This window comes from Artemia franciscana, chromosome 14 (genome assembly GCF_032884065.1).
Source record: "Artemia franciscana chromosome 14, ASM3288406v1, whole genome shotgun sequence".
Lineage (NCBI taxonomy): Eukaryota > Metazoa > Arthropoda > Branchiopoda > Anostraca > Artemiidae > Artemia > Artemia franciscana.
In genome coordinates, this window is record NC_088876.1 from 21,993,233 (window position 1) to 22,015,766 (window position 22,534).

General features: G+C 33.5%; 1 protein-coding gene and 1 long non-coding RNA gene across 4 annotated transcripts in view; one reads left to right on the forward strand and one right to left on the reverse strand.

Annotated features, from left to right (window-relative positions):
- Nucleotides 1-22,534, reverse strand: part of LOC136035454 (uncharacterized) — a 136,007-nt gene that overhangs the window by 107,165 nt on the left and 6,308 nt on the right. The window contains exon 2 of one of the 3 annotated variants that reach the window (XR_010619427.1): nt 10,676-10,727. The exons of the other annotated variants lie outside the window; for them this stretch is intronic. This is a non-coding gene — a long non-coding RNA (uncharacterized LOC136035454). The remainder of the gene's footprint in view (nt 1-10,675; nt 10,728-22,534) is intronic. 3 annotated transcript variants of the gene reach the window in all.
- Nucleotides 13,571-22,534, forward strand: part of LOC136035453 (homeobox protein php-3-like) — a 43,985-nt gene continuing 35,021 nt past the window's right edge. The window contains exon 1 of the mRNA XM_065717270.1: nt 13,571-14,633. Within this exon, the coding sequence (XP_065573342.1) occupies nt 13,979-14,633 (655 nt within the window). The 5' untranslated portion in view covers nt 13,571-13,978. The remainder of the gene's footprint in view (nt 14,634-22,534) is intronic.

The window sequence follows — 22,534 nt, forward strand, 5'->3', positions numbered from 1 at the left end:
AATTTTTATTTCTCGTATTTAATTCAAACTTCAATTATCTTATCTGTCTTTAAAATGCCTAATAAGCCTAATAAGCACAGATAACGTTTTATTCCTTGTGTTTTGGATTCACTTACTCATGAATATTGAACTGCCTATGTACAATACCATGCTGACTTCTCGCTAATTTCGATTTTCTAAATATTTCTTTTAACCAGCTCCAAAAAAGAACTGAAATAAATGAGCTAAGAATTATGACTGAAATTAGTTGCATTCATTCCACACAACGCCAGTGCTACTTGTGGAACATATATCTCAACATCAGCATGCTGAACGAAATGTCTTCTGAGTAAATTTAAACAAAATATGTATATTTTTCTTACAAATTAGAAATTTTGTATGTAGGTATAATTGGTACCAACCCATTCTCTTTTTCTATTGTTATCAGTTCTATCATGCAGCACTAGGAGACCGTGCTTTGCTTGTGAAGGGAATTATAGACATAAAAACCATATTTAGTGTAACCTCCTCCGGAAATGTATACCTACCATACCCTGATTTACACAAGAAAAAGCTTTGTGTAAATTTTATAGAATTCGGTTTTTTAAACAAAGACACAAAAGGGAAGGTAATTTTCAATAACTAAGGATTAATCTTTCCCTTCCAATTGGCATCCTTGGCAATTTTTAATTTATTTAAGGTTTCTGCCGTAATGATGCCAAGTTTGTTCAGATTTTCTAGATATTCTTTGTCAAACAATACCCGATGGATAAGATAATAAGTACAACTTTATTTTTGCATACTGTCAAATTTATGATACGGTAACTATTTAAATATATTGAATATTTCAAAATATAATGTTTCAAAATCTGTGGTAATACTCTGTCATATCTTGTTTTCTATTTACACAGCGCTATTACGCAGCCTATGATTTTGTTTTGGCTTTGAATCGCTGATATCAATACTATTTATTAATATAAATCAGCGAACCCACAAACAAATCAATTTAATAAAAAATAATAAATAACATTTCAATATATCACGTATAAGATAAGTTTAGTAAAGCAAATGAAATCTTACAGAGTCAAAATCCATTCTAAATTACGAGCATTGCGATACCTGGGGCTATTAGAATAGAGCTTGGTTCAATTATGAGATTGGGAATCCTGTGCTGAGCGTGGGGGAGGTGGAGGGGGGATATGTACTGCAACATTATTGGTGAATCTGGCTGAAAAAAACCGAACGTATACGACATTCACCTTCACCCATCCGGGCTTTTGCTTGACTTTTAATAAAATTGTCAGCAATTAAAAACTGCAGACGATAGTAGTATAGCAAAAACAAGCTTTCGGGTGGGTGAAGGTGAAAGTCGTATACACTCGGCTTTTTTCAGCCAGATTAAACACTAATACTGAAGTATATACCCCCCATCCACTTCCTCCAACTCCCATGGCCAGCACATGATGCTCAATCTTATAATTGAACTAAGCTCTTTTATAATAGCGCCGCGTGTTGCGTTATTAATTTGGTCATAATTTCGAATGGATTTCGATTCTGTAAGATTTAATTTGTAGTACTAAATTAAACATTATGAATAATAGACACACATTAAACAATCATAAATATAAGTGTCGGTGCTTGGCTTTTACTAAAATTAAATAAAAAAAAAAATTTTTTTAGCTGAAAGTAAGGAGCGACATTAAAACTTAAAACGAACAGAAATTACTCCGTACATAAAATCAGTTGTCCCCTCCGCAATCCCTCGCTCTTTACGCTAAAGCTTTTAATTGTTTTAAAAAGTAGAATTGTGGCAAAGAGTCAAACCTTAGCGTAAAGAGCGAGGGATTGCGGAGGGGACAACTCATTTCATATACGGAGTAATTTCTGTTCGTTTTAAGTTTTAATGTCGCTCCTTACTTTCAGCTAAAAAAATTAGTTTTTTTTATTTCATTTCTGAACGGTTTTGAATTAATGCATGTTTGGTTTTGGCTCTCCGCACATAAATTATTAAAATGAAATTTGTATATTAATTCTTTTTTTGGCTAAAGGGCTTTCTCTTAGTTTTGATCAGACGATTTTGAGAAATAAGGGGTGGAGAAGGAGGCCTAGTTGCCCTCCAATTTTTCGGTTACTTAAAAGGCAACTAGAACTTTTAATTTTTAACGAACGTTTTTATTAGTAAAAATATACATAACTTAAGAATTAACTTACGTAATAAACTTTCGTAACCTTATATTTTTATTATGTATACGAGGGGGTTTGTACCCTCGTTAATACCTCGCTCTTTACACTAAATCGTAAGTTTTGTCCCAATTCTTTAAGAGAGACCCCTGAATCAGAAAGGCCGTAGAATAAATAGTTGAAATTACTAAAAATACTTTAGCATAAAGAGCAAGGTATTTATCTCCTCCTAAATACCTCGCTCTTTACGCTAAAGTATTTTTAGAACCCCTTATATGCGTAATAATCTCTGTTCGTTTTAAGTTTCAATGCTATTTCTTCCTTTCATTTGAAAAAACGTTTTCATGTTTATTTTTCATTGTTTTCTTATAGTAATGCTAGAGAATCCTGCGCCCTTGTCATTGAATTTTTCTTCCCCCATGACAGATTCCTCCAAGGAAAGATCCTCCAACATAGCCCCCTCTCCTCAGCCCCACCCCCAAACAAAATAAAATCCCCTTGAAAACGTCTGTACACTTCCCAATAACCATTACTATATGTAAACACTGGTCAAAGTTTGTAACTTGCAGCCCCTCCCCCAGGGATTGTGAGGGAGTAAGTCATCCCTAAAGACATAGTTATTATGGTTTTTCACTATGCTGAACAAAATGGCTATCTCAAAATTTTGATCCGTAGACTTTGGGGAAAAAATGAGCGCGGGAGAGGGCCTAGGTGTCCTTCAATTTTTTTGGTCACTTAAATAGGGCACTAGAACGTTTCATGTCCATTCCGAGCCCTCTTGCGACATTCTAGGACCACTAGGTCAATACGATGACCCCTGGGAAAAAAAAAAAAAAAAAAAAAAAAAAAAAAAAAAACAAAGAAAAAAAACAAAAAAAACAAACAAATAAACACGCGCCCGTGATTTGTCTTCTGGCAAAAAATACAAAATTCCACATTTTTGTAGATAGGAGCTTGAAATATTTGCTGTAGGGTTTTATGATACGCTGAATGCGATGGTGTGATTTTCGTTAAGGTTCTATGACTTTTAGGGGATGTTTCCCCCTATTTCCCTAAATAAGGCAAATTTTCTCAGGCTCGTAACTTTTGATGGGTAAGGCTAAACTTGATGAAACTTATATATTTAAAATCAGCATTAAAATGCGATTCTTTTGATGTAGCTATTGATATCAAAATTCAATGTTTTAGAGTTTTGGTTACTATTGAGCCGGGTCGCTCCTTACTACAGTTCGTTACCACGAACTGTTTGATTGTCAGCAAGCAGCCAGCACACGATGCTCAATCTCATAATTGAACTAAGCTCTATTATAATAGCGCCGCGTATTGAGTTATTCATTTGATCATATTTTTGGATGGATTTTGACTCCGTAAGAATTAATTTGAAGTACTAAATTAATCTTATAATATACGCAAATTATTGAAATATTATTTATGGTTTTTTATTAAATTGATTTGTTCGTGGGTTCACTGATTTATATTAATAAATAGCATTGATTTCAGCGGGCCCCATAAAGCCAAATTCATAAAAGAAAAATCACATAAACAAAAATCAGTGACAACGCTAAAGCGCTGTCTAAGCAAAGATTCAGGATAAGTCGAAGTATCACCACAGATTGTGTAACATTACATTCTTACATGTTCCCCACATTTAAACAGCAACAGTATTTCAAATTTGAAAGATTTCAAAAAATACAATTAGAATTATCAGACTTATCCGTTGGGTATTGTTTGACAAAGAATATTCAGAAAATCTAAACAATTTTTGGCATCATTGCGGCAGAAATATTAAATTAATTGAAAATTGCCATGGATGCCAATTTGGAAGGGAAAATTGACATCTAGACTTTGAAAATGACCTCCCCCTTTGTATCTTTGTTTAAAAGACAAATTCTATAAGAATTATACAAAAGTTTTTCTTGTGTAAATCATGGGTATGGGGGTATACATTTATGGACGAAGGTTACACTGATTATCGTTTTTTTAGTCTATAACTCTCTTCACAAGCAAAGCTCGGTCTCCTAGTGCAGAATGATGAAACTGATAACAATAGAAAAAGAAAAGGGATTGATACCACTTATACGTGCACACAAAATTTCTAATCTGTAAGAAAAATATATGAGATAAATGCCCCACAAGTAACGCTGGCGTTGTGTGAAAATGCAACTAATTTCAGTCATAATTCTTAGCCCATTTATGCTATGCCAATTTTTTTTTGGAGCTGGTTAAAAGAAATATTTAGAAAAACAAAAATAGCCAGAAGTCAGCATGGTAGAGGCATAGAGGCAATTTTACATTTATGGATTATTATGTGAATCCAAAAAGTAAGGAATAGGATGTTCTTGTCGCTTGTTAGGCGTTTGAACTACAAATAACAGAATTTGGAGCTCACAAAATTAGAATTTGGAGCTTATTTTAGCTATTACTATCAGCGCTATCGGAGTTTCAATTAAATACCGAAAATAAAAGATTAAAATGGTTAAAAGATTCCTGGTGCGGATCCCCCTCTACCAAATTCCATGATGAAAGAATAACCGATTTGACCTATCTAATTATACCACGAATGTAATTATAAAAATCACTAAGTCCTATTTTCTTTTTCAATGGTTTCTTTTTCATTCAGGAAGTTCTATTCACTGTATATCTACCTTCTTCTTCTTCAATTATCTCATTGCTAACCTGCTTGCAGATTTAGAGCATGTATTCATTTCCACTTTTGAAAGGTTTAAAAAAAGAGAATCTAGTCTTGAACTGTTAGATCTAGGAAGTATTAAATGAAGAAAGGAAGTTTTTATTAACTGCAAGTAAAGAGCAACATTGAAACTTAAAACGAACAGAAATTATTCCGTATTTGAAAGGGGTTATCCCTTCCTCAACGTCCCGCTCTTCACGCTAAAGTCTTTTATTGTTTTAAAAAGTAAAATTGTGACAAAGAGTCAAACTTTAGCGCAAAAAACGAGACATCAAAAAGTGGAAAACCCCTTTCATATACGGAATAGCTTCTGTTCGTTTTAAGTTTTAATGTCGCTCCTTACATGCAGTTAAAAAAAGCTCGTTTTTTATTTAATTTCTGAGTGTTTTTAAATTAATGAATGTTTTGATTTTGGCAAAACGCAGATGAATAATTAAAACGAAATTAGAACTAGAAATTGGGGCACTAGAACTTTTAATGGCCGTCAGAATGAGCCCTCTCGAGAAATTCTAGGACCACTGGGTAGATACGATCACGCCCGGAGAAAAAAAAATAAGCAAAAACAAATAAACACGCATCCGTGATCTGTCTTCTGGCAAAAAAAATACAAAATTCCAAATTTTCTTAGATTGTAACTTCTACAGTAGGGTTCTCTAATACGCTGACTCAGATGGTGTGCTTTTCGTTAAGATTCTGTGGCTTTTAGGGGATATTTCCTATTTTCTAAAATAAGGCAAAAATTCTCAGGCTCGTAACGTTTGATGTGAATGACTAAACCTGATGGAACTTATATATTTAAAATCAGGATAAAAACTTGATTCTTTTGATGTAACTATGGGTATCAACATTCCGTTTTTAGAGTTTCGGTTACTATTGAGAAGGGTCACTCCTTACCACAAACTGTTTGACAAAGAAATTTGCATATTTTATTTTTTTTTATTTTGGCTAAATGGCTTCCTCTTAGTTTTGATCGGACAATTTTGAAAAAAATGGGTGGGGAAGGAAGCGTAATTGCCCTCCAATTTTTTGGTTACTTAAAAAGGCAACTAAAACTTTTAATTTTTTACGACCGTTTTTATTAGTAAAAATATACCTACTTTATGAAATAACTTAGATAACGAACTTACATATTTGCATATTCCTATTACGTATATGAGGGGATTTGCCCCCTTGTTAATACCTCGTTCTTTACGATAAAGCTTAAATTTCGTCTCAATTCTTTAAGAATGACCCGTCTCAATTCTTTAAGAATGGTCGTAGAATATATAATTGAAATTACTAAAATTACTTTAGTGTACAGATCGAGGTATTTAGGAGGAGATGAACCCTTCATATGCATAATAATTTCTGTTCGTTTTAAGTTTTAATGCTGCTCCTTACTTTCCGTTGAAAAAAGTTTTTCATATTTATTTTTTCATTATTTTTTTTTAAATAATCCTTGACAATCTTGCGCCCCCTTCATGGAATTTATCTTCCCTCATGAAAAATTCCTCCATGGAAAGTTACTTCTACGTAACTCCCTCCCCTCAACCTCCCCAACAAAAAAATCCCCCATGAAAACTTCTGTACACTTCCCAATAACCATTTCTGTATGTAAACACTGGTTAAAGTTTGTAACTTGCAGCCCCTCTCCCGGGGACTGTGAGGGAGTAAGTCGTCCCCAAAGACATAGTTATTATGTTTTTCGAGTATGCTGAACAAAATGCATATTTCAAAATTTTTATCCATTGATTTTGGCAAAAAGTGAGTGTGGGAGCGGGCCTAGGTGCCTCTCAATCTTTTTGGTCACTTTAAAAGGGCAGTAGAACTTTTGATTTCCGTTAGAATAAGCCCTCTTGCCACATTCTAGGACCACTGGGTCGATATGATCACCCCTGAGAAAAAAAAAAAAAAAAAAAAACATGCACCCGTGATCGGTCTTCTCGCAAAAATTACGAAGTTCCATATTTTTGTAGATAGGAGCTTGAAACTTCTACAATTCTTCTACGAATGCAATGGTGTGATTTTCGTAAAGATTCTATGAATTTTAGGTGGTGTTTCTCCCTATTTTCCAAAATAAGGCAAATTTTCCCAGGCTCATATCTTTTGATGGGTTATACTAAATTTGACGAAACTTGTATATATAAAATCAGAATAAAAATCCAATTCTTTTGATGTATCTGTTAGAATCAAAATTCCGTTTCTTAGACTTTTGCTTACTATTGAGCCGGGTCATCCTTACTACAGTTCTTTACCACGAACTGATTGAAAAGCACCTTAAATATCAAGGAAAAAATTTACATGATCAAATGTGGGAAAACAGGAATCATAGAACGTTTTTTCAATTTTGCCGTTAACTAGGCTCACATTTTTACTTGATGATAAGGTTTAAAAGGTAGTATATTTAGAAAAAATATAAATGTGGAACATAATTTGAAGTGTAATGGACGTCTATTTTTCTCGTTTTTCTTATGTTAAAAATGATCACGGATTAATAAAAAAAAATATCTGCTCAAAGTAAAGAGCAGATTTGACATTTAATACGAGCAACATTTTTAAAGCTAATCGATAATTAATAGTTCTTTTTCCTAATTATTGAAAAATTATTTGGGGCAAAGGGGGAGGGGGTCTTCCCTCCTTGACCCCATTGCTACCACTTAGATAGTATTTATTTCAATAGTACCCCCTTTGCACCCCCAGTAAAAATACTGTAGCTACGCCTCTGCTTGTATGTTGACTACAAGTGGATCACTGAGTCTTTTCAATAAAAATATCAATTTTAACTCTCACAATTATGGTTTCTTTTTTTGTGCTTACCCATATGTGCCTAGGTTTCTTTTCAATTTGTAAAAATTTGCATTCAGACGAGCTACTTAACTTTGATTATTTTCTCGTGATTGCAGAACTCAGCTGGATGCCGACTAAGAGTTTGAAATACAGAGCTGAAACTAAACAACTTAAACAGAACTAATTACTAACTTTTATGAAAAACAGTGGCTTAGCATTTTAATACCATAAAACGTTCTACATTGCAAAAAATCATATCCCTCAACCATAAAGTTCTGAGTAGATTTCGTCTAAAAGTGGATTCACTCTCATATAATTTTTATACCTTTTCGTTATTTGATTTCCAGTGTAATTAAAATAGCTGAAGATTCTAAGTACTTTTTAGATGTGACGGAATCTCATAATTAAATTTTAGCATTGACTAGATAGTTATTGTCTCCAATAGTCAGTAAAAACTGAGCATGCCACGTAAATTGAAATTTTCATGAATCGATATATTGGGGGAGAGTTGTTAAAATCAGTGTATTACCACTTCTAGCAGCTCACTGCAGCATCAAGGTGCCTGATTACAGCACAGCTGTGCACGCACACTCTTCCTCCCATCTAATCTATTCATAGCTTCAATCTTTACCCCCTCCCATGAAGTTCCAACTGAGATGAAATGGAGTTTCATCGCACTCCATTCAAGGACAACCTATATTTCATTTGGCTGCAGACGAATGAGAAAAGAACATTTTTGGTAAACTGTCATCCTTCATCTATAAAACGTGTCTGAGCTGTCTCGAACTTTTCTTTCGTTATAGTCCTAGGAAGTAAGATGGGAAATTTTTTTTGTACAGCTTACGGCTTGACATATGTTCTGTCAAACGTGTACCTAGATTTTTTCTGAGAAAATTCTTCGAGAAAACGTTTAACAAATCTTCCTTTGCCTTTCAAAGCGCCCATGTTTCAGGGCCATACATGATCACGGTCATTACCGTAGCTTCCAGTTTTACAATCTCTGTTCGCAACATCATCTTCCTATTCTCCCAAATTTCTTCAACTGTAAAAAAACACCCTGGGCCTTTACCATTCTTTTTTTTACATCTTCAGTGCCCCCATCGTTGCTTATAACTCTATCTAGGTAAGTGAAGCTATAAACGTGATCGACTTTCTCGATGCCCAACATCTCTTCTTCACCCTAGTTTATTCTTTTCTAAGCGAATTAGTCTTCTTAAAATTTATTTTCAAACTTATTCTTTCACCTTGAACCCTAAATCTGCCGAAATCCGTATATTTTGCTAACATTTTTATCTAGAATACTTGGGTCATCTGCATACTCTGTGTTTAGATAGTTTTACTTTCCCATTTCATTTCATATCTTCCATAGTCTTTGCCGTCCTCCTTAGGATAAAGCCAATCAAGATGTAAATAATTTTTTTTTTATAACGGTTCAAATGTTATAATGTGCGGTATTTACCAAATGATTAAGTGGGACATTTACCAAAGCACCATCTATTTTCAAGGCCCATGGAAACTAAGTTGTCATTGTTTGTTCTAGGGCCTACCCTTTTTCCAAGTGTGCGCCATAAAGGATATACCCAAATTAAGAACTGCCAAACCACCAGATTCTGAAAACTGCAAAATTAAGAGTATGTAAATTTGGACCCTAGTGACGACTTAACCACACTCCATAAAAGTAGACGGTCTTGACCTTGAAAGGATTTAAGTTCATTATACTGAGTTATTGTAATTATTGATTAGATGATTATGTTATTACACTAGAGTAATGGTAATAGTATGACTTATTAATAATAAATTAGGAACACGTTAAAAATTATAGCCATAAAAGATATGCTTCTTTGGAAAAATGATTTACAGAAGAACTGAGAAAAGAATTATATCGTAAATTTTTGCATAATATATAATTTAAACAAGTGGTGTTTTATCATGAAAAGAGAAATCACCAATGCAACAGCACAAACACATAAAAAAAAGACAGAAGGAGAAAAGGAAGACTGTTTTCCTAAATTAGTGATTAATATAGACCAGGACTTGAATGAGGCATTAACCCTACTCATCCATACAATCACATAGGTCAAACAGCATAGCCAAACACAATCAACCATACAGAATAATCCATGGACAGGCAGTCATGTCGTCAATAAGTATAAGTCGTCATTTACCAAACAATAGAAAAAATAATAAAGACAAATAATTCAGAGGCAACAACCCAACACAAGGGCTCATCAGGAGAATACACTGGCCTATAGGGTTTCACCGCTTTAAATTCTCTACCCAGCCAAGTGTTGTGGCTACCACAGAATATCCATGGCATCCCCGTGTCAGGTATCACCCCCAAAATACATGCCTATGAAAAAAAAGCAAATGTAAAACAACCAAGTAACACCAAAACAAGCTTATCCTGTTAATATATCCCTCTTTTTAGCAACAATAGGTAAACTAAATATGATAAAATTTACCAAATCACAAATATTAACACATTGCAAAAAAAAAAAAAAAAAAAAAAAAAAAAATTAATGAACTAAATAATTATAGAATTCATCTTTATCATGTGGCTATTAAAAAAAAATCCGCTCTATATAATATATAATATACCTATATAATATACCCCCTCCCCACCCACTAAGAAAATTAGGTGCATATTACTAAAAGTAAAAGTAAATATCGAGAAAAAGGTAAAAAATTCTGATGTTTTGAGTGAAGGTGAGGGACTGAAAGCGCTCTGTGCTCATCTCTACTACGGACAAAAGAAGTAAGAAATCTCAGAAAGACATTTACAAGTCTACTGGTTTCATTGTTTTTTGTTTCAAACAGCTCGTGGTAACGAACTGTAGTAGGGAGTGACCCGGCTCAATAGTAACCAAAACCTTAAAAAATGACATTTTGATACAAATAGATATATCTTGAGAATTGGGTTTTTATGCTGATTTTAAATATACAAGTTTTGTCAACTTTAATCTTTCCCATCAAAAGTTACAAGCCTGAGAAAATTTGCCTTATTTTAGAAAATAGGGGGAACACCTCCTAAAAGTCATAGAATCTTAATGAAAATCATACCGTCAGATTCAGCGCATCAGAGAGCCTTGTTGTAGAGTTTTCAAGCTCCTATCTGCAAAAAAGCGGAATTTTGTATATTTTGCCAGAAGAGAGATCACCGATGCGTGTTTATTTGTATTTTTTTTTCCCAGGGGTGATCGTATCAACCCGGTGGTCATAGAATGTTGTGAAAGGGCCCATTCTAACGGAAATTCAGAGTTCTAGTGCTCTTTTTAAGTGACCAAGAATTGGAGGGCAGCTAGGCCTCCTCACACGCTCATCTGTTCTCCAAAATCACCGGACTGGATTTTGAGAGAGCCATTTTATTAAATACAGTCGAAAAGTTTAATAACAATATCTTTGAGGACGACTTAATCCCCCACAGTCCCCGGAGAAAGGGCTGCAAGTTATTACCTTTGCCCACTGTTTACATATAGTAATGGTTATTGGGAAGCATACATACGTTTTCAGGGGGGATTTTTTCTGGTTGGGGCAGGGGTGGGTCGTGGGAGAGGGTTACAGGGAAGAATCTTTCCATAAAGGATTTTATTATTGGGGAAGTGAATTTCCATAAAGGAGGCGCTGGATTTTTCAGCATTATTAAAAAAAAAACAATAAGAAAATAAATGAAAAACAAGTTTTTCTCAGCTGAAAGTATGGAACAGCATTAAGACTTAAAACAAACAGAAATTATTACGTATATGAGGGGGTTCGTCTCCTCCTTAATATCTCGCTCTTTAAGCTAAAGTATTTTTAGTAATTTCTAAAGAGCTGTTTATTCTAATTAAACGGCCTCTGTGAATCAGGGGTCATTATTAAGAAATTGGAACACCCCCTCACATAAGTAATAAAAATATACGAATACAGAAGTTCATTACGTAAGTTGATTCGTAAGTTACATATATTTATTATTAATGAAAACGTTCACAAATGAAATTAAAAGTTCTAAATGCCTTTTCAAGCAACCAAAAGTTGGAGGGCAACTAGACCTCTCCCCCGCCCTTTTTTCTCAAAATCATCCGATGGAAACTTTGACAAAGCTATTTAGCCAAAAAAATAAAATTACTATGCAAATTTCGTTTGAATTATTCATGTACGGTGAGTCAAAATCAAAACCTGCATTAATTCAAAAATTTCAGAAATTAAATAAAAAACAAGTTTTTTTTTAACTGAAAGTAAGGAGCGATATTAAAACTTAAAACGAACAGAAATTGTTCCGTATATGAAAGGGACTCTTCCCTCCTCAACGCCCCGTTATTTATGCTAGAGTTTGACTCTTTCTCACAACTATACTTTTTAAAATAATAAAAGAGTTTAGCATAAAGAGCGGGGTGTTGAGGAAGGCCCCTTTCATATACTGAATAATTTTTGTTCGTTTTAAGTTTTAATGTTGTTCCTTAATTTCAGTTAATTTTTTTTTAAATTTAATCAGCTACAGAAATACTAAATCCCTTAGCCAAAGTATCGAACACTGCTTACAAAATGAATAAATAGATTTATTCTATTTCTTTGTTCTACTGACCAAAAAAGCAGCAAATTCTGGCAAAACGTGAAAAATAGACATGACGAACTTTAGTCACTAGAGAATTTCCTTATTTTAATAACTTATAATACTCTATAAAATTTTGCATGAGTAAAAAAATTTTACTTTTCCTAGATACCTTATAGTTTGTAAGTCTATCTGCTACTAGTCTTTTTAAAGTTTTTCCTTTCTTTACTACTTTTTTCAAATAGCAAATATATTGTAATCTGAGTTAACAGTGGAAGAATCTATTTATTCTGTGTTTTTAAAGCAAGTATTATTTTACTTGTTCTTAGTTTGAATAAATAATTTCGATTTTTTTATGTTTTTTTTAGTTAAATATATTCTTATTATGTTTTCCAGTTAATTTTGGCTCTAGGATGAATTGATAAATTGGCATCCTTGTTGAAAAACTTGCAAAATAAAGTTGTCTTCTTCCGTTGACTTGTAGCTGGGGTTTAACTAGAAATTTATTTAGATATTGGTTCCTTCACTAAGTCTTAATGTTTTTAAGAATAAAAAAACAAAAACAAAAAACTAACATTAAATAACTAATAACATGAAAATTAAAACTAAAAATATTTCAATCAGAATAATAAAAAGTATGAAACATATGTTCATGAAAGAAATGGGTATTTCAACCCTAAGAATGTAATTTTCCATACCGATATTAGGACTGAATTGCATGCAATTCAGTCCTATACAATTCTGTATACTCTTCTGAGCATACAGAAAATATATCCAAAAACAATATCCTGAGCTTATATGTAAAAAAAAAAAAAAAAACTCTTTTTAATACCCTTTACAAGAGACTGTCTTATTTTCGGTTCTGGAATGCAATATTGAGATTCCATTTTTATGGAAATTCTCGAATTAATTGCTAATTTGACTAAAATCGTAGGAATATTCGCCCCTACATAAGTATTAGTCTGTTGGAGACCATAGACTTAGTATATTTCAAACAGAATAGAAAAAAAGAAACACTTATTCATAAATAATGTAGGATAAACATTTATTTTAGGATATAAAATTGAATATATTAAATATAGATAGAAGAATAATAACTTGGAAAATGTTATTTGAAATATCAAAATAAATGTTTATGCAATAGCCTTTAATTTTCTGAATACAAATTTCACTCCCATTTTCAAGAGGTGTCTCATTTCAAAATTGCGAAATCGAATTTTCAAGTTAAAAAATGAATATCAATTGCTAAATTAGCACGACTCAAATTATTTTCAACAAACCCTTTAAGCAAGCTAGATCAAGACTGTAAATTTTATTGCATCTTTTTTTTCACACAATGGCATCTAGCGGTATTTTTTACTCTGAGAGGGCTTTTTGCAAATATGTAGAAGCGCGCAGCCGTGTCTTGTTTCGCGAAAAGTTCTTCGCCGGAGCACTCTTTAAAATGCAAGATATAGTAGTGTAGTTTGAATGTTGAGGCTGGCCCATTTGAAGGCGGACGTTTTTACGTCGGCACTTTGGAGGAGTTTATAGTGTCGGCAGCCTGTATTTCACGCAAAACGATTGGCGCGTCCGTTGCAGGCACTTCAGGTAGATTTCGGGGAAAATGTTTAGTGATAAAAACCCATTTCGTGGCAACGTAAATGTGAAGTTAACATCAATAAACCAGTGTATGCTTAGTTTACCTGGATTTGAGTGCTCATAAAATATCTTTAACTGGTCATTTCGATTTTGTCACAAGACTGTGAACTACTGTTTTGCAATTTAAGTGTTGACCCTAAGTGCAATTTCTGTGATATGCAATATTGTATGGGGCACCTTGTAGCCCCATCACTATGAACTCGGGTGGGATTTTCGAAGAAAGCCCGGCCTCTGTGCCGTCTCAAAGAACCTCTGGGGAAAGTGCAATATCCCCTATCACTACTTCTAGCCCCTATTCAACAAAAAGGACATCAACATATTGCAATTCAAACCAGTTAGATTCAGATACAATTGATAGTGTACGCCATACCGCCCAGTCTTGGGCCTATTCTGTAGACGGTCACGTTATTTCGAGTACCACTGCTCCTTTTGACCTTACATACCATACTCAACACCTTAGAGACAATATGGCTGCAGCCGCGGCAGCCTACTATAATACAGATAGAAAACCTTCAATACCCTTTTGGCCAGCAGAATATAGCAAATATGTTAGCGCGCCTACTAATTCAGGTTCAGGGCCTGGAATGCTTTCTAGTAGTGTTGACCCCTCCGTACAGTTCGGTCAAGCCTGGTGTGCTTATGGGTATGGAGGTAGAGTTCCAGAGCCTCATGGACATCCTCACCCTCATCCTCTTGGTGCAAATCCTACGCAAATGGGTGTTTCTCCCAGTGTAGCCGGTTATTTAGACCCTCAAGATGTCAGGAGAGCCGAAGCAGGATGCTTTTCACATGACGGTTATGGGATTCGAGCCTATGCCTCAGATATGCCGCCCTCATTGTACGCAACAGGTATCTGCCATTTTTCCTTTCGTTTGCAATTCTAAATAGCATACCTTTTTGCAATCCTTTGCGAAAAAACTAGTTTTACAACTTGATTTTGCTGAAAGTTTAGCAGGTAGTTTTCGTCTGTTTAAAAGAATCACCCTTGTCAGATTATCGATTTTTTACGACAAGGGAACATTGCATGAGAATGGTGTATTTTCCGACAAATTCTAGGACTTTCTTGTTTCAATTTTCTTATCTCTTGAATTCGCTATAATACTTTCTATTAATGATTACTTAAAACATAAAATGTTTCAATAGCTCTTCACAGGTATATCTTAATTTTTTTAAGCTTTGTGCAAAAAAGAGGAAAAAAACTAAGAATTGTTCTTAGATTTTTTAAGCTCCATTAGCACAACCAGTGCCATTTTAAAAAACAGCTCAAATTGTAAATTCTTGTTACATTTTGAAAAAAAACCTTTTTAGGGAGTTATTTACGCTTTAAAGCGGTGTTTAAACAATTGAAAACACATGCATTTATGACTTCCATTGAATAGCCGCCTTTCTGACCAAAAGTGATTGAAAACATAAAATATGCATATAAAAAACCTTTAACTGTAATTTTTATTTTTTTATTTTTTGTGTTTATGAAAGGTTGACTTTTGTTGTTGATTATTAAATCCAAAATTGAGAAAAATTTTACGACTTCAGGGAAAACTGCATGTATGTTTTATTTCTTTAAATTGCGCATATGTTTCTTTTTGTTAAAATCTACTAACAGAAACTTATTTTTGCTCAATCTCATATATCACCGTTATTCAACGTATTTCACAAGTTTGTAAAAAAATTAAGAAACTTGAGTCTTATTTTGTAAAAAAAAGGTGCTCAGTAGCTTTACAAAAGTTTATATTTTCTGAAGATTTTACTTTGAAAAAGATATACAGGATAACAATTTAGCCACACTTCTGTTGTCTCATAGAACTTAGTATAAAGGCATGTCTTATGCGTCTCATCCGGTTGAAGAAATGATGCATTTGTGTTTAAATATGTACTTAAAAATGAATCATTTTACCATTTCAAGTTAAAATATTGTTCCTAAAATTTTTATGATCTTCTATATTTTTACTATTGAAAAATTTTTCTCTACTATACTTCATTTGGAAATTTTGGCATCCGATGCACTAGGAATTAACAAATTCAATTAAAAGTTGGCTTTAAAATCTTGGAAAATTTCAAAACCTGACGAACAAACAAAAAAAATCTTAATGTTTTACAGGAATATATAATTAATTTTTTTTATTCCTTCGTAAAAAAAACAACTCGGTAGCATATAATTTCCAGCTTTAATGAAAAAAGATTTCATATGGTCATAGTCGGCTGCTTCAATGTCCATTGCTAAAAAACATCTTGCATTCGCATCATCTTACTAATTATTACATGGAATTTTGTCGAAGGGCTCATAACGTTATTCAAATATATTTTCTGCTTCCCTTTTGCTTTGAATCCAAAGCTTCTGAATAATTTTCTTTGATAAACTTATCGATTTCGTTACGCCAGATACGAAACAGACCTTACGCCAGACAATATTGGCAAAGGTCTATATTGAGTAGATTTTCTAAAGGCTTACTGTCTTTACACTCCTATTTATGTCCCTCTTAATCAAGTATGTGGTACTGACCTATAAGTTAGCAACTGTTATTTTAGTTACTATGTCTGATATTCGTCTATGTTTTAATCACTTACCAGCCCATTTCACCACCAGTTTACCGATTCCAATTATGCATAGATTAGTTGACTTATATTTTACTATAAGTGACATTTACGTATACATTTATCTATTTACTATTTTATCACCTGTTTGCTTCTTCCATTTTTTTTTTTGAAAACACATTACTAACTACTGCTTTGTCTTTTCCGTTATAATATAACAAATTATGTTTAATCAGTGGCCTCAATTGGGGGGAGGTAAATATGCCCCTATGCTTCCCCCATATTGAAAAACTACATTTTTGCCCCCTCCCCTCAAATTTTTGTGAATCAGCAACAATGTCTTAATGGGAGACTTGAAAATACGCCGAAGGAAAATATTTTAATTTTTCACTTTTTCTGAAAATATTCGTTAAGCAATATCATTAATGTTCTGTACTAAAATTTCAGCTACTCCTGAGTAACTATGCTCAAGTATTTGAGAGCATCAGCAAATAGAGTACCGTGTACTGACTGGAACATTTTAGAGATAATTTTCCAGTTTTAAGCAGTAGCGTTGGTAAATTATAAATTACTGTGTTGAAATCAGAAAAAAAAACACGCCGAGATTATAGAAATATATAAATAACTGTTTATTCTTCAACTAAAACAACATGTTGGTTTACATAAATAAAATATGTTCGTTTTTATTTATCCCTCTTTTTTCTAAGTATTATATTCAAATAAGGTGTGTTTTTCCATTTTTTTTTACTATAATTAGACACACCTTTCAATAATTGTAGCTTTCTTCAAGTAAGTTAGGTCAGTAATTGGCCGTATTCCAGGTTTGTGTTAGATTAGTTTTTATTATTCCCCATGATCTGAACTACCATCACTGGATACATAAATATTATCACTAGTTCATACGACCAGAAATAGTTCATGTGAACAAAAAATGAAAAAAAGAAAAATAAAGTGTTTCTGTAGTAAAAATGAAATCTCCTTTCATTATTTATCTGAAAATATAAAGTTTTATTTTAAAAACTTTCGTCTAAGGACAGTAAGAGATTTTGCCAGACTCTGTTATGTAACTTCCTTCATTCCAAATTTTTTTTCTCTCAATTTCCGAGTGAATTTAAGGCCTCTAGAACGCCAGATTTTATTTTTATTTTACTTTCCGATTGTGGAAAGAAAGCCGCTAATCGTAAAATTTTTTACTGTCAAGAAAAAATAGCTTAAGTTTTTATAAACTTTATCAAAGCCGTATCCGGGGAAGGGGGGTAAAGGGTTTGAACACTCCCTCCTAAAAAAAATTGTTCGACTCATAACAAAGCGTATAAAAACATTTTTGATCCGTTTTAAAAGCTTTTTTGTACAACATTATATCCTAGTGGGGGTGATCTGGGATAAAGAAAGCTTTATTGCGTTGTACTGACATTTAAGTGGTACTAAAAATATTTGAATGAAAAATTTCCATGCATCGCCTACATTAAAAAAATATATTGTATTAATAATCTGTATGCGCATAAAAACCATCTTCATCTTCATGCTTGTACTGCACCTTTCTTTGTAGTTAAAGCAATAACAGAAGAGAAAAACTAGTGAGATAGAACTTCAAAAGAATTGTTCAGAACTTCAAAAAGAATAGTATATAATATATACTGAGATAAAAACGCTCAAAATATTATATGTATCAATTTCTGTTTTTTATTAATTTGCAATACCCTTTAGAAAAACATAGTATTTTTTAAAATTTAATTTGATCTTAAATCTGTTCACATTTTCCAATTTTATTAATGATTTATTGTCTTATGTTCAGTACCATTATTTTTTATTTACTATTTTGTTAAAGCGATCTAAAAACATAATAATTTTGTCGGCTGTACAAGAAATAATGTTGGCTTCTTAGTAGCTCAAGTCAAGGACTAAGTTTATATATCAAAATCAGTGTTATAACAATAATGTAGAATTTCTTATTCTGAGTTATCTATTTTTTAATCATCGTTCTGATGAATATTTGACCGTAAAGAATCCTCTGGGGTAATCACAAATATGTACCTTTGACAAGTATTTAGATAATAGGGATAATGTTGTCTAATTGCCATTTATATATATATATATATATATATATATATATATATATATATATATATATATATATATATATATATATATATATATATATATATATATATACATATTTCAGGATTTTGTAAATATGTCATTATTATGTGAGAAGGCACTTACTTTAAAATTGCGATATGTAAATATTTGTAGATTATTCATTTGCTTTTAAACAACGATTACATGTTTTTGGACAATCATTTCCAGTGCTATATGGAATAAGCAAATTTACCCCCTTCCCGTTTTAGACGGAGAATCAGACCCACATTTTTTGCTAGGAGTCCATGCGGAAGATGTTTCTATTTAAATATCAAGAAGCTTTATTAAATATATGGAAACGCGATCGACTTTGCAGCATGGGCAGAAACAAATGCCCCCCCTCCTCTGCTCTAGCACGCCATCTTGGATAAAGTAGTTTGTTATGAATATGGCATAAAATCAGTACACTACTTGAAAACAAATATAGTATCAAGTAAACAATAACTGAAAGTTGTTTCATAATCAACAACCAAAATTTATATCCCTTTTCAATAATCTGTGTGATTTTAGATGGCTCTTGGATGTTCTTTTTCATCCTTAGAGCGTAAAACGGCACCGCCTTTCATTGTAGCAATGGCAACATAATAGCCTTTAGGGACTCATAATTCGACTGGAGGTAAACAAATGCGTAGACATGATTTATTTATACGAATTTGCACGCAACTTCCCTAATCGCTAAGAAAGCAATATAGGAACAAGTGAAAATTATTTGATAATGTTGGAATTCTATGAGTCATATTAATCAAATCATAAATTCTCTTAGCATAGCGACTAGGTGTAATTAATATGATAAGCTAATTATAACAAAATTGACGGTGCGCTGGCCAGATGCCTATTGGTGATTATTACTAAATTCATCAAAAGAAGTCAGGCTTACAGTATACAATCTCGTTAATTTCAATCGACGCTGATGATGAAAGGCACTTAGAGAGGGAGGCCAGAAGAGAGGGAGGCAACATGTGCACTGCTTTTGTGCTTTCTAAGGAGACTAAGTCTAGTTCCGTCTTGATATGGCTGTCTCAGTATGGGGATTAAAAATTACTATATTTGTGGACAAATATATCCTTCGTCACTTAAGTATGTATGAGAGAGCAAAAGAATCCTAGTTAGGTCGTAACTTTGGAGTAGCCTATCTGAGATAACAGCAACGAGTAGGCCTACATCCCAGTTTCGGCACATAAGCATAAGCGCTCCATAAAGAAGTGGAAGATGTGTGTTTAAGGACATTTTGAGGCCTTTTTATTAAGTAGGGCAGAGGTTGTTGATGAGTTGGTAATTGCGGCTGTTTTGAACTAAGTGGTTCAAACCCAGCTCTTTCCCAGTAATTTATTCCAGGAGTTGGGGGGGGGGAGAAATTGTACCGTTGTTGAATAGTAAAAACAGGTACACTATGCATTGAATCCTAAAGATAATAGACGGTTATAATATTTTGGAAGAGGAGCCTGACTCAAAACCCTCATGTGTACATATCTAACTTTACCCTAGAATTTAGCCCAACCAGAACATGCATCACGAAGGGATGGTCTGGGTATGTCCCTGGCTTAAAAGAGACCACAAATGCAAAAAATTTCTGCAAAAAATTTCTGCAGCTTTCAACCGGCCTGTATATTCACAATGTGATTCTACAAGCAGTGTTGAGGCCCATGTGTTTACGAAGTCGTCCTTATGGAACTTAAACAAAGAGTTTTAGCTTATGTTCATTGATTCGTTCTTAAGGAATTGAGATAAAAAGTTAAGCTATTGTGCAAAGAGCGAGGAATGAGGATGGGTTAGTGTCCCCTCATATACGGAATAATTTCCAGTCGTTTTAAATTTTAATATTGGTTCTTATTTTCAGTCCTATCTTATATTTAATGGCTGACCGTTTTTCAAACCATTCAATAAAATCCCCCTTCTCCCCTTAGTTTAAATTTTCTCCTGGAAAATTCCTCGCCATAGGAAATTCTTCCCGTGGAAAGTTTCCCCTCCTACCACGGAAAGTCCCCCTAAAAAATTTCTGTGTATTACCTTAAATAATACTATATGTAAACAATGGGAAAAAAATTAACTTACAGCCTTTTCCCCATGGGCTCTGGGGGATCTTATCATCCTCAGAGGCTTAGTTACTGTAAATTTCAACTATCCTGAATTTAATGGCTATCTAAAATTTTAATCCGATGTTTTTGAGGAAAAAAGGGACATTGGAGAGGGTCTACTTGCCCTTCATACATTTTGTTCGCTTAAAAAAGTACTAGAACTTTTAATCTTCGTTCATATAAGCCTATCTTCTGATTTCTATCTTCTAAGACTTTTGGTTCGATACAATCACCCCTGTAGAAAAGAAAAAAAACCGTACACACAAAAACAATAAGTATACATGCTCTGCAATAGGGTTCTCTGATAATGTGATCTGATTATTGTGTCTGATTATTGTGATTTGTCGGTTTATTGTGATCTGATTGCGTAATTTTCAATAAGATTACTTGAATTCTGGGGGATATTTCCAGCCTTTCCAAAAATCAGGCAATTTTTTTTAGGTTCGTAGCTTCCAATGAGCAACATTAAACTTAACGAATTTTATATATTTGGACTCAGCATAAAAAGATAACTCTTTAGATGCATTAATTTTTACCGATTTTTTTTATAGTTTAGTTTATTATTGGGAAGAGTCGCTCCGAACTTAAACTTCGTTATCACCAACTGTTTGGTACAAAACTCAAAATTCTATGATGTAGAATTTAATTTCAAGACATAATCAGATTACTTTCAGTCTGTATGAGGAAGATCTAGTTTAGAACTCCTCTGTACACTGCTCGACTCGAATCTTATTTTGAAATTGAGCCCAACATCATCGAATTTTGAGTTCTAGAGTCGATCCAAAACTGATACTGGTAGTTGAACGTTGCCTCACGCATTTATTCAGGATGTCTCAGTCGGAGGTATTACCTGATACTATCGATCAGATTCTAGCATGTATTAAAGCTCAGATTCTAGCATGTATTAAAGCATGTATTTAAATCTTGAAGCTAACCATCTCCACAATTTGTTCCCTTAATTTTTGATGTAACAGTGGAATTGGCTACATTCGGTTCTGAATGTCAACTAATCATTTTTTGTGAACGGACCTGAATTTACCTGATTCCAAAAATCAGTATCGCTGTGGGCTTTGAGCTTTAAGCATTGTGCTTAGACTTTAAGAAAAAGGCTTTTTGACGCCCCTGACAACGATCTGACGCAGTTTTAAAAATTCACTAAATGTATTGAGAAGTAACAAAAGTAAAACTTGAAACAGAGTGGAATAGAGGAGAATTGTTTGCCCATAAGTGAACTTAAGCTGGCTTACAACTGTACGGATCTACAGTAATAAAACTAATAGTCCTTTACACGAGGGTTCAGGGGTTCCCGGCTTCTGTAAGGTCTAGTAGTTGATAAAAAATTCCAAAAATTGAAACAAATATATTTTTTGAACCATTTTCTCACCCCTAAACATGGCCATCCCCAGTCAAAAATCAAGCAAGATTTTCTTTAGGTCCACTAAGACATATTTTGTAAAACCAGTGCCGTAGTCAAACAGTTCGTGGTAACGAACTGTAGTAAGGAGCGACCCGGCTCAATAGTAACCAAAACTCTAAAAAATGGAATTTTGATACGAATACCTACATCAAAAGAATCGCATTTTAATGCTGATTTTAAATATATAAGTTTCATCAAGTTTAGTCTTACCCATCAAAAGTTACGAGCCTGAGAAAATTTGCGTTATTTTAGAAAATAGGGGGAAACGCCCCCTAGAAGTCATAGAATCTTAACAAAAATCACACCATCAGATTCAGCGTATCAGAGAACCCTACTGTAGGAGTTTCAAGCTCCTATCTACAAAAATGTGGAATTTTGTATTTTTTGCCAGAAGGCAGATCACGGATGCGTGTTTATTTGTTTGTTTGTTTTTTTTTTTTCCCAGGGGTGATCGTATCGACCCAGTTGTCCTAGAATGTTGCAAGAGGGCTCATTCTAAAGGAAATGAAAAGTTCTAGTGCCCTTTTTAAGTGACCAAAAAAATTGGAGGGCACCTAGGCCCCCTCCCACGCTAATTATTTCACCAA